We start from the raw sequence: 16,262 nt of genomic DNA on the forward strand, positions 1-16,262 counted from the left end.
CTTTGGCTCACCACGTCTGCATTGACATGATGCTACTCTAACTAATCTGATATGCCTGCACAAGATCAGTCCATTTGTCTAAATGCATCTTAAACATTTTTATCAGATTTGCTTCTTCCACTTTGCTTGGCAGTGTATTCCAGGCACCTACCACTTTCTCTATAAAATACTTCTCTGTACATCTCCTTTGAACTTTCCCCCCTCACCTAATATTTGCCTGTTAGTATTTGACCCTTCAAAAAAGACGTTATATATCTCTCATAATTTTATATGTTTCTATCAGGTCACGGCTCAGCCTCCAACACTCCAGAGAAAATAATCCAAGTCTGTCCGACATCTCCATGGTTTCCAAATATTTTGCATACATTATAAACAATGGTACTAGTCACAAGAAGAACTCTCTTTCTCACCTTTTAATTCAGACGAGCTAGTAACTTCTTTCCAGTACTTGTGATACCAATGATAAAGAGAATCTCCTGAGTAGTGCCCTAACCTTAAACATTTACTGTAAATCATTGTACATCCCTCTCTCTTTCTCTCCCTCATTCTTCCCCTCTCTCTCCCTCTCCCCCTCTCTCCCTGTCTTCCTTTTTCTAACCAATTAATTTCATCAACTGTTTTTCCTTGGCAAGCTTGGAGCTTGGCCTCACCCATCAGAGATACTCACTTTGTCCTGTCCATCTCTCTCCTGCCATCTGTGCAATCTGAATCAAATTTGTATTCACTCATTTCAATTTGCATCAATGGGTCATTGACCAAAAATATTAAGCCTGGAACACATTGCACAGAGACTGCTTGAACTGCTCAGCATTTCCAGTACCTATCTTTATTTCATATATCTAACATTTTCATTTTTCCTTTATTTTTACCATGTATCTTATGATATGGATCAGACTCTGAGAAATGTGAATATATTTTCTTCCCAAATTTGGAAACTGAGAATTAAGTATCTTCGATCCCAGAATACCAAGAATCTCTATCTCTCAGAGTATGGAGGACTGAAACAATAAGCTATGAATGGAGCTGAACATAGACATGCATCTAATTATGAGAACAGAGTCATTAACATAATTACAGTGGGAAAATGGGCAATAACCACAACAAGTCCCAAGGAATCTGATATGGCAGCATGTCTACTTGATAATGGAAGCTCAGAAGCTTTATTGCAAATTGGTCTGATGCTACTCATGAAAAAGTAATCAAGCTTCTTTTGCATTTCTCTCGCTCAATACTAGTACACTTATTGGCCTTCTCAAATGTTTCATTGACCCTTATAAATGCACAATAGGCTAAATATATCAAGTGGCCCAGAAATTCTTCCAGGAACATTGCATGGACAATGGGCAGAGGGCTCACCCAACTCCCCCTCCTCTTCACCTGACTTCGTGAAGAGGAAGTGATGAAGAATTCACGCCATCCACTGTAAGTTCCAGACATAGTGCAGAAAACCAGTGAAACTGGGTTAAACCCTAAGTTCTTATCTCAGTATCCAAACATGTCTTTCCCCAGTATCACTTCCCTGAAATCTCAGTGTAATCAATTTAAATTCAATTTGACCTTGAACACAGAAGGTTGGATTTTCATTACCAACAGCAAATATCAGAAGGACACACAAGAAACTGCAGATGCTGGAATCTGGAGCAACAAGCAGTCTGCTGGAGGCACTCAAAGGGTTAAGCAGGATCCATGGGGGAAAGGAATTTTCAATGTTTCGAGTCAAGACCCTGCATCAGCAATGATCACAATTTTATTTTTGCTATTATTACAAACCTAAAGCAAAATAATGCTTCTTTCCAACTACATAGCCCACTATATAGATCAGTTAATAAATGTTTAGGCCCTCCATTGATCAGGGTTGACCATGGATGTTGCATCCTAGCTGTCTATGTTAACATAAGCCTCGGTAGTATGATATGGAGAGCAAGCAGTTTGGCACCATCAATGTCAAAGGAGTTGCCAGCCAGCGTTAAACTCAACCTTAGGAACTCCAACTCTAGATTTTTCCCTCGGGGTTTACTCCTGAAGCCTTCCTCATGAATGTGTATAGCCACAAGACAGCAGAGGTTTGAGATCAAAGTTATTTCTTCTCCTAGATGAGCTTCCAATCTTGGCTGACAAGCCTCACCTGCCTGAAGTGACTGGTTTTAAGGCGCTAGTAACCCACCTTTGCCCCTTCTCCTGTCAGTAGAAACTGTTCCATCAAGCTTAGCACACTACTGATTGTGGTACTACAGTGTAAATTGTACTTACTGTCCAAGCATGCCTCACATACAGTGTCTTTATCACCGCATGGTGTCGTCACACCTTCCCCTGGAGGACATACAGAACAGCATTTCCCATCGCTGGTATATTGTCTACTGTCGCATGATCCCTGGACCTTGCATACAGATACCTGTCAAGAAAAATTAAATGATACAATGGCACCTTCTGCACACATTTTAAGGAATCTGTATATAACATTTAAAAACTGGATCCCCAAATAATTAGTTTCCTTCTAAAAGTCAAAGCCATGTGTGAAAGATCCCAGTTAGTGTATTTGACAAACAACTATGTCAGGACTTATTAAAAAGCATGTAGAAACATGTTGCACACACTGTCTCATCACATATAGTAAATAATCTGTGGGAATCCTTTAGTTAGTTCTGCTCTCCTAAGACTGTCTAAGTGATGGAGAAGAAAATTATGAATCCTGCAGGAGTACAATATTTTATGGTGACAAGATAGATAAGAGAATAATTCTAAGCATGTGTATAAGTTAGATCAGATGAGTTAATTTCACCTCATACTCTATATGTATAATAGATATATCTCTACAAGTTATGTTAGTGTATATTTCCAGTAGGTGTTACACTCACTTGCCTAGACTATTCTGAAAACACCTCCCAAATTCATGCACTCCACCACCAGGAAGAATAAGAGACAGCAAGCGCATATGAACACTATCACCTACAAGTTGCTCACCTGACTAGGAAACATAGAGTCTAATTTGTGTCTAAATTCTGGAACTCCACACCCAACAGCACTGTGGGATCACAATGGAAGGACTGCAGTGGTTCTGGATGGTGTCTCCTTGTCATCTTCTCAAGAGTAATTATAGATGGACAATAAATGCTGGTCTTGTCAGCATTGCTGAGATTCCAAGAACAAATAAATAAATATAATCTCCCTGTAAGATATTAGATTCTCCTTCAAGCATTTCTCATCGTAGTGAGCAACTTGATGAGTAACTACTGGTTCCATTATACTAACTACACATCCAGACACAATTCTTGCCACTCAGACTAAGGGGTGCATTAAAATTTCTGCACCACATTTCAAGCAAAGTAAGATGAGAGAAAGCAAATTTTCAGTTGTGTGTCTGCTTTTACATTTGATCATCACCTGTCCCTTAAGTCCCATTCCCCAAAGCACTACAAATTATTTTCTTAAATGCCTTTTCTGATACTATTTCTTCCATAGTTTCATACAGTGTATCCTGATCCTAACTACACTTTACATAAAATTTCCTCATCTGCCCTTGTATCTTTTCTCTAAAAGTTGAAATTTTTGACCTGCTGTCTAATAGAAACAGCTTCTATTTCTCCCATTTAAATGAAATGTGATCTTGTTCATCACTATCCAATCAAATCTCCTCACAATCATTTTTGCTCCATTGAGAACAAGGCATAAGAGATTCTGCAGATGCTGGAAAGCTAGATCAACACACACAATATATTGGAGGAATTCAGTGGGTCAGACAGCATCGATGATGGGAAATGAAAAGTGAACAGGTCTCAAGCTTCTACAGATGCTGCCTGACATACTGAGTTCCTCTGCAGTTTGCGTGCATTGATATATGGACAACAATCCTAGTTTCTCTAGTCTAACCTGGGAGCCAACTCCTTGGAACCATTTGAGTAAATCTTTTCTGCATCCGCTATAGGACTTTTACATACTTCCTAAAGTCTAGTGACCAGAATTGGGCAAAATATGCAATGTTTTCAATAGATTCCACAAAATGTCCTCGCTTTTGTACTCTGTCATTACTTATGTATCCCAACACTCCATATGTTTTAACAACCACTCTCTCAATATACTTCTTCCACTTTCAAACTCTTATGTGCAAGTGCACTCAAATCCCACTGTTCCTGGTTAGCTATTAGCATTCTGCCACACAATTTCTCTTTATTCTTTCTGACAAATGTATAATTTCACTCTTCTTTGTAGCATTACACCAGCCAATATCTTCTGACTATCCTCATTTTTAACCCCATTTCTAATCTTAGTATTATATGAAAATTTAGGAACTTATTTATATAAATATGTATTTTAAAAACTCAGCACTGATCCCTGAAAACCACCACTGTCTTTACTCTCTAATTTGAAGAACACCCAATGGTCACAATTCTGTTTCAGCTTCCTCTTATCCACTGGTGCACCTCTCTTTTGGGGAAAAGGCCAGATGGACAGCTTCAGACAGACAACTCTATCTGGGCTATGACTTAATACTACACAGAGATTTGCAAATTATGACCTTGCTTTCTGGTGAGCAAAATGTCTCTGCCATTAGGAAGCTCACTATCAGAGTACTGGAATGTCACCCATCCAGCAAGTGATACAGGTAATTATGCTTTATAGGAATGGTAATAAGTAGGTAGCTCATGATTCAAAGAGAACTGTGTCATCAACTGTATTTGGCCTACATAGTTTGATGTGGTATTAGTTTATTATTGTCACGTGAACCAAGCTCGAGTGAAAACCTTTTGTTTGAGTGTCATCCAAGCATATCATCCCATACATAAGTACACTGAGGAAGAAAAACAGAAAAAACAGAATGCTGAATATAATGTTGCACCTCTTTCCAAAGGGAGAGGGAAGGAGAGAGATTAGCCAGGGTGGGAGAGGTACTTGACTATGTTAGCTGTTCTTCTGAAAGTCAAGACAAGTCAAGTCGCTTTTATTGTCATTTCGACCATAACTGCTGGTACAGTACACAGTAAAAATGAGACAACATTTTTCAGGACCATGGTGTTACATGACACAGTACAAAAACTAGACTGAACTATGTAAAAAAACAACACAGAGAAAGCTACACTAGACTACAAACCTACACAGGACTGCATAAAGTGCACAAAAACAATGCAGGCATTACAATAAATAATAAACAGGACAATAGGGCAGTAAGGTGTCAGTCTAGGCTCTGAGTATTGAGGAGTCTGATAACTTGGGGGAAGAAACTGTTACGTAGTCTGGTCGTGAGAGCCCGAATGCTTCAGTGCTTTTTCCCCAGATGGCAGGAGGGAGAAGAGATTGTATGAGGAGTGCATGGAGTCCTTCATAATGCTGTTTCCTTTGCGGATGCAGCGTGTAGTGTACATGTCTGTAATGGCGGGAAGAGAGACCCCGATGATCTTCTCAGCTGATCTCACTATCCGCTGCAGGGTCTTGCGATCCGACATGGTGCAATTTGCGAACCAGGCAGTGATGCAGCTGCTCAGGATGCTCTCAATACAACCTCTGTAGAATGTGATGAGGATGGGGGGTGGGAGATGGACTTTCCTCAGCCTTCGCAGAAAGTAAAGATGCTGCTGGGCTTTCTTTGCTATGGAGCTGGTGTTGAGGGACCAGGTGAGATTCTCCACCAGGTGAACACCAAGAAATTTGGTGCTCTTAACAATCTCTACCGAGGAGCGGTCGATGTTCAGCGGGGAGTGGTTGCTCCGTGCCTTCCTAAAGTCAACAACCATCTCTTTTGTTTTGTTCACATTCAGAGACAGGTTGTTGGCTCTGCGCCAGTCCGTTAGCCACTGCACCTCCTCTCTGTATGCTGACTCATTGTTCTTGTTGATGAGACCCACCACAGGCATGTCATCAGCGAACTTGATGATGTGGTTCGAGCTGTGTGTTGCAGCACAGTCGTGGGTCAGCAGAGTGAACAGCAGTGGACTGAGCACACAGCCTTGGGGAACCCCTATGTTCAGTGTGATGGTGTTGGAGATGCTGCTCCCGATCCGGACTGACTGAGGTCTCCCAGTCAGGAAGTCTAGGATCCAGTTGCAGAGGGAGGTATTCAGGCCCAGTAGGCTCAGCTTTCCAATCAGTTTCTGAGAGATGATTGTGTTGAATGCTGAACTGAAATCTATGAGCAGCATCCGAATGTATGTGTCTTTTTTGTCCAGGTGGGTTAGGGCCAGGCGGAGGGTGGTAGCAATGGTGTCATCTGTTGAGTGGTTGGGACAGTATGCAAACTGCAGTGGGAAGTACAGATGGACTTAATGGAACTGCATTACACTTTACACCATAAAGCCAATTTTCTATTCTATTAGTGTTCTCTTTAATCCCATGGGTCTGAAAATCATGTGGACAACATCTACTGCAATCCCTTCATCAAGTTTCTTTAACACCTTATCAAAAATGTTGATCAGTTTGCTTTTAACAAGTCCATATTGCCTCTCCTTAACCAAGTCAAACTTCTCCAAATGTTTGGCAATAGTTCCGTTGAGTATTGTTTTAGAATGTCTTCCCACAACTATTTAAATGTAGACTATAATATTAAAGACAATCTCACAGCAGGCCAGAAAAAATACATTACTGTTTATAAAGCAGCACATGGTTTCATTTAGCATATTCAAAGATACAGGATATTTGATGGGAGAAGATTTAAGAGACTTTGTAGACTTGAAAGGGAATAGTTTCAACATAAATCTGAGTCAGAGAACTGTGGGAGCAACCCTCACACTCAAACTACTTGCTGGAATTAAATAACATTCCCAGAAAATCAGTCAGTATTTGTAGAGAGAGAAAGAGCAGGAGTCAGCTGGAGACGCTCATCGAGTGAGTACTGTTTTGGATTCGCTCCATAACCTTTACTCTTTTTTTTTACCTTTGATCACCCTTATTCAGCTTATTTTTACCTATACCGAAAGTTTCTTTGTTAATTTTTTTTTGGATTTACTGCCAAGAGTTTGTTGTGAACTTTTGAAGATATGCAAACAGAAATGTCTCTCAGGTCTAAGGGACGGGATCCCGGACGCAATCCGAACGGTAACGGAAAGAAGCAGGCTCTGCCACAACAAACTCAATTAACTTTTGAATTGTTTATGGAGGTTTTGGATAAAAAATTTGCTGAACTACAACAATTTTTTAAAGAAGATATAAAGGCTTTTCAAGAGTACATGGTTAAGACGGATTTAGTAATTAAACAGCAACAAGCTCTTATTGCGTCTCTGCAAGAAGATGCTCGGAAGCGAGATTTGACTATTGAAAAACTGCAACAGGATTTAATTTCGACCATTAAGCTGATGGAAGCCCTTAAAACCAAGAGTGACGATTTTGAGAATCGGTCCAGAAGACAGAACTTACGTATACTTGGTCTTCCAGACGGCATAGAAAAAGATGACCCTTCGAAATATTTTGCTCAACTTTTAAAGGAAGCGTTTCCGACGATTTTCCCGAATAACCCTCCTTTATTGGATCGGGCACATAGAATTCGGCGTCGATCACCGAGTGTTACAGACAAACCTTCGGTGGTAATTGTCCGGTTCCATTATGTACATGACAGTGAACAACTTATAAGAGCAGCTCGTCGGGCAGAAATTCAAAGAATTTTGCTTCCGCCTGGTCGAAGACTTTAGCCCTGACTTTTTAAAAAGAAGGCTTCTTTTTAAACCGTTGATGGCTGAATGTTATGAGAAAAATCTGAAACCTGCGCTCCTATACCCTGCGAAGCTTCGAATATCTCCATTGAATGCTCCACGACAGGTTTTCATTTCAACTTCAGAAGCGAGAAAATATCTGGAGGAGAACTTCCCTACTGCTACAGACACCGGTCTCTAATAAATGAATGATTCTGATTGTGTAAGATGGTTCTCGATCTCTTAAACCTGAATTAAAATCTGGTTATTGGTGTAGGTTCATCCTATACTTTATACTTAAGTTAAAGTGTGTTTTCGTCATATTAATTGTTTTGCCTTATACACTTTAACCATTATACTACATACTTGTCCATTAACTTTGTTCCTTCGAAGGTATATTTTTAATTCTTTGAAGGTGAATTTTTCTTTGATTAAGATGGTGGTATTTTGAAAAAGATTTTTGGTTTTGCTTAAGATGGCATTATTTTTTTCTTTCGTCTCTTTCCTACAATCCATCGCTTATCATAGCTTAAATATTTTTTGTTTTGTATGGGCTAGAGCCCGATTTATAATTTTTTTAGTGCTTATATTTTTATTTTTTTACAACTAACTATACTTAGAAATATGGTTTTTATTATAGCGATTTTAATTTTTAAAGTTGGGGTGATTCTTTTATATATATCTATATATGGAGTGTTCTTCAGCTGACATGGGGGTAGGATTAGCCTTACTTTTTCCCTTTTTAAGTCATATTTTGGCTTTTTCTCTTTCTCTTGGGGGGTGGGGGGATGGTCTGTTTTCTAATTCTATTTTTTTTGTACCAGTTTGTGTTAGTTTTTTTATTTGGGCTGTTTTTGAACTTCAAATATGTCTGTGTTGTCGTCACTTCCGGGTCTTCTCATTACTTTTGTTCCTCTTCCGGGTGCATGAGTTTATAAGTTGGTTAACCCTTTCTATACCAAAGGGTTGATTTTAGAATTATGGCTCAGACCATTAATTTTGTGTCTTGGAATACTAATGGTTTAAATCATCCAATTAAATGAAAGAAGATTTTCAAAGTATTCCAAAGACTTAATGCTCATATCATTTTTGTACAAGAAACTCATGTGAGGAAGGAGGACAAATTTCGTTTTTTTAGATTTTGGCGGGGTCAACAGTATCACGCAAATTCGAATGCTAAAGTAAAAGGAGTTTCAATTGTTATTGACTCCTCTATTTCATTTGTTCAACATGATATTTTTTTGGATCCGAATGGCAGATTTTTGTTAATTACGGGGTTACTTTGTAATAAAAAGGTTGCTTTGGTTAATGCTTATGCTCCAAATGTCGATTGTCCTGACTTTTTTAAGTCCTTATTTACCTCTTTACCCAATCTAAATGAATATAAGTTAACAATGGGTGGTGACTTTAATTGTTGTTTAAATCCTCTGATGGATAAATCTTTATCTACTCAGACTTTACCTAATAAGTCGGCCACTTGTATTAACTCTTTTTTGACTGATAATGGAGTTTTTGATGTTAGGAGATTCCGGCATCCTAAAGACAAAGAGTTTTCTTTTTTCTCACATGTTTATCACTCTTATTCAAGAATTGATTATTTTTTTGTAGACTCTTGTTTTATTCCATTGGTAATCGGTTGTAACTATGATATTATAGCTATATCTGATCATGCTCCATTATTACTTTCTATGAAATTTATGGATACAGCTTCTAATGCCAGACAATTGCGATTTCACTCTACCTTGTTGCAAGACTCTGACTTTATAAAATTTATGGAGGAGCAGATCAACTTCTTCTTTTCAACTAATTCTACAGATGATATTTCCTGCGGAACACTTTGGGACACTTTTAAAGCGTATATACGTGGACAGATTATTTCTTATTCTGTTGGTTTGAGGAAACGTACTAAGATGGAAACTCTTTTATTGGTTGATAAAATTAAAGAGATTGATAAGAAATATTCGATTGCTCCTAGTAAGGAGCTTTACAAACAAAGGGTTGAACTTCAAATGGAACATAGTTTATTACTTACATCCTCGATTGAAAATCAATTAATGAAAACTAAATCTGATTTTTATATACATAGTGATAAATCTGGTAAACTGTTAGCTAGTCAATTGAAGAATGCTTTGGTTAAACGTCAAATCACTAAGATTGGTCAGCAGAATGGGAATCTGACAGTTAATCATGATGTGATAAATAAGGCATTTCAAGACTTCTATACCTCCCTGTATCAATCTGAATTCCTTCAAGATCATAATACCATGTCTGATTTTCTTGGGAAATTAAATTTTCCAAGATTATCATCTGATGATCTTTTGATATTGGATACTCCTATTACGGATGTAGAAATTAAAGGGGCTATTTCCTCAATGAATTCTGGAAAAGCACCGGGTCCAGATGGTTATACAGTTGAATTTTTTAAAGTTTTTTTCCACTACTCTTTCCCCTTGGTTAGGTAAGGTTTTTGAGGAAGCCATTAGATTGGGGAATTTGCCACAATCTTTTTATAGAGCTTCCATTTCTCTAATATTGAAGAGAGATAAAGACCCTACTAACTGTGCTTCTTATAGACCTATATCTTTATTGAATGTAGACTCCAAGATTTTTTCCAAGTTACTGGCATCTAGATTGGAGAAGGTATTACCCAAAATTATTTCAGATGATCAAACCGGTTTTATTAAAAATCGTTATTCTTTTTTTAACATTAGGAGATTGTTGAATATTGTTTATACTCCCTCACATGATACTTCAGAATGCGTGATTTCATTAGATGCGGAGAAAGCATTTGATAGAGTTGAATGGCCTTACTTATTTAATGTGTTGGAGAAGTTTAATTTTAGTCCGATATTTATATCACTGATTAAACTGATTTATCATAATCCAGTAGCCTCAGTGTTTACCAATAATCAAAGATCTCCCTTTTTTCACTTATTTCGGGGCACTAGACAAGGATGTCCTCTTAGTCCATTACTATTTAACATTGCCTTAGAACCTTTGGCAATTGCCATCAGACAATCACAGGATATTTTGGGTATTAATTGTGGGACAGATATTCATAAGTTATCTTTGTATGCAGATGATTTATTACTATTCATTTCTAACCCGGAGAAATCCATTCCAGCAGTTTTATCATTATTGGCTCAATTTAGTGAGTTTTCTGGGTATAAGTTAAATCTTAATAAAAGTGAATTGTTTCCTCTGAATAAACGGGTCCCAATTTATGGAAATTTACCTTTTAAATTAGTTAATGATTCTTTTACTTATTTAAGGATCAAAATCACAAAAAACCATAAAGATTTATTTAGATTTAATTTTTTTACCCTTAATTGATCAGATTAAAGGTTTGTTTACTAAGTGGTCACCTTTATCTTTATCCCTAATAGGTAGGATTAATGCTATTAAGATGGTTATTTTACCTAAGTTTTTATATATTTTTCAAGCGATACCAATTTTTATCCTGAAATCTTTTTTTACTAATGTTGACTCTAAAATTTCTTCATATATATGGCAGAATAAATATCCCAGGTTAGGTAAAATATATTTACAGAAGACAAAAAAAAAGGAAGGCGGGTTAGCATTACCTAATTTCAGATTTTACTATTGGGCAGTTAATATTAGATATTTGTTATGTTGGTTGAAAGATGGGGGTGGATCTTTCAGCCCTTGTTGGGTCAGTTTAGAAACTAAATCAGTATCAGCTTATGCTCTGGGTTCTATCTTAGGGACTTCTCTCCCTTTTGCTCTTTCTAAATTGCCAAAACGAATTGACAACCCAATAGTTAAACATACTTTGCGTATATGGTTTCAATTTCGGAGATTTTTTGGGTTGACTCAATTCGTTTTAAATAGTCCTATTGTATCTAATGGTTTTTTCCACCCTTCCATTTTAGATCAAGCTTATTCGGCTTGGAAAACTAAGGGATTACTAAGATTTTCTGATTTATTTTTAGACAATTGTTTCATGTCTTTTGAGCAATTATCCAACAAATATAACTTGCCTAGATTTCATTTTTTTAGTTACTTACAGATTAGACATTTTTTAAGTTCTGTACTCCCTACGTTTCCAAATTTTGTGCCTTCAGATATTTTGGAGAGTTTATTTGAATTAGACCCTTTTCAAAAAGGGCTTATTTCAAAACTTTATAATATAATTATGAAGATACGTTCAGAGCCTCTTTATAAGACTAAAGAGGATTGGGAAAGAGAGCTTAGTCTTAGTATTTCTAATGAGAATTGGGATAGAATTCTTCAATTAGTTAATACATCATCGTTATGTGCCAAACATTCATTAATACAATTTAAGGTTGTACATAGGGCCCATATGTCCAAGGATAAATTAGCTCATTTTTACTCTCATATTAGTCCTATTTGTGATAGATGTCATTCTGAAATTGTGTCTTTAACTCATATGTTTTGGTCTTGTTCATTTTTGGAGAAATATTGGAAAGATATTTTTGATATTATTTCTGCGGTTTTGAATATTGATTTACAACCTCATCCTATTACCGCAATTTTTGGTTTACCAATGTTAGACTCACTGCATTTATCGTCTTCTGCCCGTCGAATGATTGCATTTCTAACTCCGATGGCTAGAAGATCTATAGTGTTGAATTGGAAGGAAATTAATCCTCCCACTGTATTTAATTGGTTCTCTCAAACTATGTTATGTTTAAATTTAGAAAAAATTAGAAGTTATGGAGACCATTTATTCAACATTTTCATATGATGTAATATGACCCTGTGCCAAGTTCATTTGATTTCCCAGCTTTTAGCTTATGTATGTTGAGAGGACCGGAAGTGACGGCATTGATGAATATTTATTTTTGTGAGATATTATAAACAGCCCCCTTTTTTTTCTCTCTTTCTTTTTTTTGCTTCTTTTTTCTTCTATATTAGTTATTAGTTATTAGATTAGATTAGCTAGTTTTGCATTATATGTTTTTATTTTTTTCTTGCTTTTTTCTGTTTTCTTTATATCATATATTATGAAATATTTAGACTTACCATGTTCATACATATATTGTATGGCTTATGTCTTGGTAAACTCATTTATATTGTAACTATTATGTTTGTTTTTTTTCATCTGTAATGGAATTTGTATGTTGGTAATTTCTTTATCAATATATCATTTGTATTCTGTCCATATTACTAATATTAATAAAAAGATTTAGAAAGAAAAAGAAAAAAAGAAAGAGCTAATGTTCCATTTTAGTGATCTTTCATCAAAACTAGCACAAATCCTTCATCTTACTCTCTCCTCATCCGCCACCACCTTCCTGTACTAACTTCTATATTTCTAACTATTCTAAGTTCTAATTAATCATCATTAACTTGAAACATTAACCATCCCTCCACCACCCAAAGCCCAATGCTACCCATTGTGCTAAGTATTTTAGGATTTTCTGATTTATTTTATTTCAGATTTCAGCTTACAATTACCTGAAATATTTCAGTCATTTATGTTTTTGTTTAAACATTTACGTATCAGTATATGTTCAAAAACTGAGCGCTGAAATCAAAATGTAAATGGTGAATATTTAAAGTTACTGTGTTATTTGCACTTCAGTATATTTGTATAAGTATTTTCTCTGTGCACCTTATCAAGTCGTACAACCAATCTACATCACTTGAGTTATAAGTAACAAAGTCAAATAAGGTTAATGCATGTTATATATTCTATGGTAATCAAAGTATAATTTTTCAAATATTTAATCTATAAAATATTTCATCCTTAAAAGAATATTAACAGAAAAGTCAAGTGTTATGAATTTTCCCACAAATCAGCCCATCTGTCTGCCTTCTTCAATTGGCTTGTAACAATCCCAACTGAAATAATAGTTATTTACATCAGGATTTCTCCATCCACTTGCAAGCAGAGTGCCCAAAGAGACAGCATCATCACACTCTCTACAAATTTGTTCCTCAAAATCCTACGGACTGTTGGGTGGTCTGTAGTATAGCCCCAGCCCCATTACTGTGGTCATACCTTTCTTATTCCTCAGTTTCACCCATAAAGCCTCATAGAACCATAGAACATTACAGCACAGAAACAGGCATTTTGGCCCTTCTTGGCTGTACCATACCATTTTTCTGCTTAGTCCCACTGACCTGCACCTGGCCCATATCCTCTCATCCATACACCTCTCATCCATATACCTGTCCAAATTTTTCTTAAATGTTAAAAACGAGCCCGCATTTACCACCTCATCTGGTAGCTCATTCCACACTCCCACCCCTCTCGGTGTGAAGAAGCCCCCTCTATTGTTCCCTTTAAACTTTTCCCCCTTCACCCTTAACCCATGTCCTCTGTTTTTTTTTCTCCCCTAGCCTCAGTGGAAAAAGCCTGCTTACATTCACTCCATCTATACCCATCATAATTTTATATACCTCTATCAAGTCTCCACTCATTCTCCTACGCTCCAGGGAATAAAGCCCTAACCTATTCAACCTATCTCTGTAACTCAGTTTCTGAAGTCCCGGCAACATCCTTGTAAACCTTCTCTGCACTCTTTCAACCTTATTAATATCCTTCTTGTAATTTGGTGACCAAAACTGTACACAATACTCTAAATTTGGCCTCGCCAATGCCTTATACAACTTCACCATAACATTCCAACTCCTACACTCAATACATTGATGTATAAAGGCCATTGTACCAAAAGCTCAATTTACTACCCTATCTACACGTGATGCCACTTTTAGGGAATTTTGTATCTGTATTCCTGGATCCCTCTGTTCTACTGCACTCCTCAGTGCCCTACCATTTACCTTGTATGTTCTACCTTGGTTTGTCCTTCCAAAGTGCAAAACCTCACACTTGTCTATATTAAACTCCATCTACCATTTTTCAGCCCATTTTTCCAACTGGTCCAGATCCCTCTGCAAGCTTTGAAAACCTTCCTCACTGTCCACTACACCTCAAATCTTTGTATCATCAGCAAATTTGCTGATCCAATTTACCACATTATCATCCAGATCATTGATATGGGTGACAAATAACAATGGACCCAGCACTGATCACTGTGGCACACCACTAGTCACAGGCCTCCACTCAGAGAAGCAATCCTCCACTACCACTCCCTGACTTCTCCCATTGAGCCAATGTCTAATCCAAATTACTACTACCTCACCATGTATACCTAGCGACTGAATCTTCCTAACTAACCTCCCATGCGGGACCTTGTCAAAGGCCTTACTGAAGTCCATGTAGACAACATCCACTGCCTTCCCTTCATTCACTTTCTTTGTAACCTCCTCAAAAAACTCTAATAGATTTGTTAAACATAACCTACCACGCACAAAGCCGTGTTGACTCTCCCTAATAAGTCCCTGTCTATCTAAATACTTGTAGATCCTATCTCTTAGTACTCCGTCCAATAATTTACCTACTACTGACATCAAACTTAATGGCCTATAATTTCCCAGATTAATTTTATGAGCCTTTTTTAAACAATGGAACAACATGAGCTTAAATAACATGAGTTATCCTCCAATCCTCCGGCACCTCACCTGTAGATACCAACATTTTAAATAGATCAGCCAGGGCCCCTGCAATTTCAACACTAGTCTCCTTCAAGGTCCGAGGGAATACCCTGTCAGGTCCTGGGGATTTATCTACTCTGATTTTCCTCAAGATAGCAAGCACCTCCTCCTCTTTAATCTGTATAGGTTCCATGACCTCACTAATTGTTTGCCCTATTTCCACTGACTCCATGCCAGTTTCCTTAGTAAATACAGACGCAAAAAAAAAACATTTAAGATCTCCCCCATTTCTTTTGGTTCCATACATAGCTGACCACTCTAATCTTCAAGAGGACCAATTTTATCCCTTAATATCCTTTTGCTCTTAATATACCTGTAGAAGCTCTTTGGATTATCCTTCACCTTGACTGCCAAAGCAACCTCATGTCTTTTTTTAGCCCTCCTCATTTCTTTCTTAAGTATTTTTTTGCACATTTTAATACTCAAGTACCTTTTATGCTCCCTGTTTCCTATTCACTTCATATATCTTTCTCTTCTTCTTTATCAGAGTTCCAATATCCCTCGAGAACCAAGGTTCCTTATTCTTACTCACTTTGCCTTTAATCCTGACAGGAACATACAAACTCTGCACTCTCAAAATTTCTCCTTTGAAGGCCTCCCACTTACCAATCACATCCTTGCCAGAGAACAGCCTGTCCCAATCTACACTTTTTAGATCCTTTCTCATTTCTTCAAATTTAGCCTTTTTCCAGTTTAGAACCTCAACCCGAGGACCATATCTATCTTTATCCATGATCAAGTTGAAACTAATGGTGTTGTGATCACTGGAACCAAAGTGTTCCCCTACACACACTTCCGTCACCTGCCCTAACTCGTTTCCTAATAGGAGATCTAATATTGCATCCTCTCTAGTCGGTACCTCTATATATTGATATAGAAAACTTTCCTGAACACATTTTACAAACTCTAACCCGTCTACACCTTTAACAGTATGGGAGTCCCAATCAATATGTGGAAAATTAAAGTCCCTTACTATCACAACTTCATGTTTCCTGCAGTTGTCTGCTACCTCTCTGCAGATTTGCTCCTCCAATTCCCGCTGACTATTGGGTGGTCTATAATACAACCCCATTAATGTGGTCATACCTTTCCTGTTTCTCAGCT

General features: G+C 37.3%; 1 protein-coding gene across 1 annotated transcript in view; it reads right to left on the bottom strand.

Moving 5' to 3' along the window:
- The window catches only part of LOC132384955 (tumor necrosis factor receptor superfamily member 16-like), a 137,043-nt gene that overhangs the window by 100,764 nt on the left and 20,017 nt on the right, over positions 1-16,262 (bottom strand). The window contains exon 2 of the mRNA XM_059956643.1: positions 2,251-2,392. Within this exon, the coding sequence (XP_059812626.1) occupies positions 2,251-2,392 (142 nt within the window). The remainder of the gene's footprint in view (positions 1-2,250; positions 2,393-16,262) is intronic.

This window comes from Hypanus sabinus, chromosome X1, assembly GCF_030144855.1.
Source record: "Hypanus sabinus isolate sHypSab1 chromosome X1, sHypSab1.hap1, whole genome shotgun sequence".
Classification (NCBI taxonomy): domain Eukaryota; kingdom Metazoa; phylum Chordata; class Chondrichthyes; order Myliobatiformes; family Dasyatidae; genus Hypanus; species Hypanus sabinus.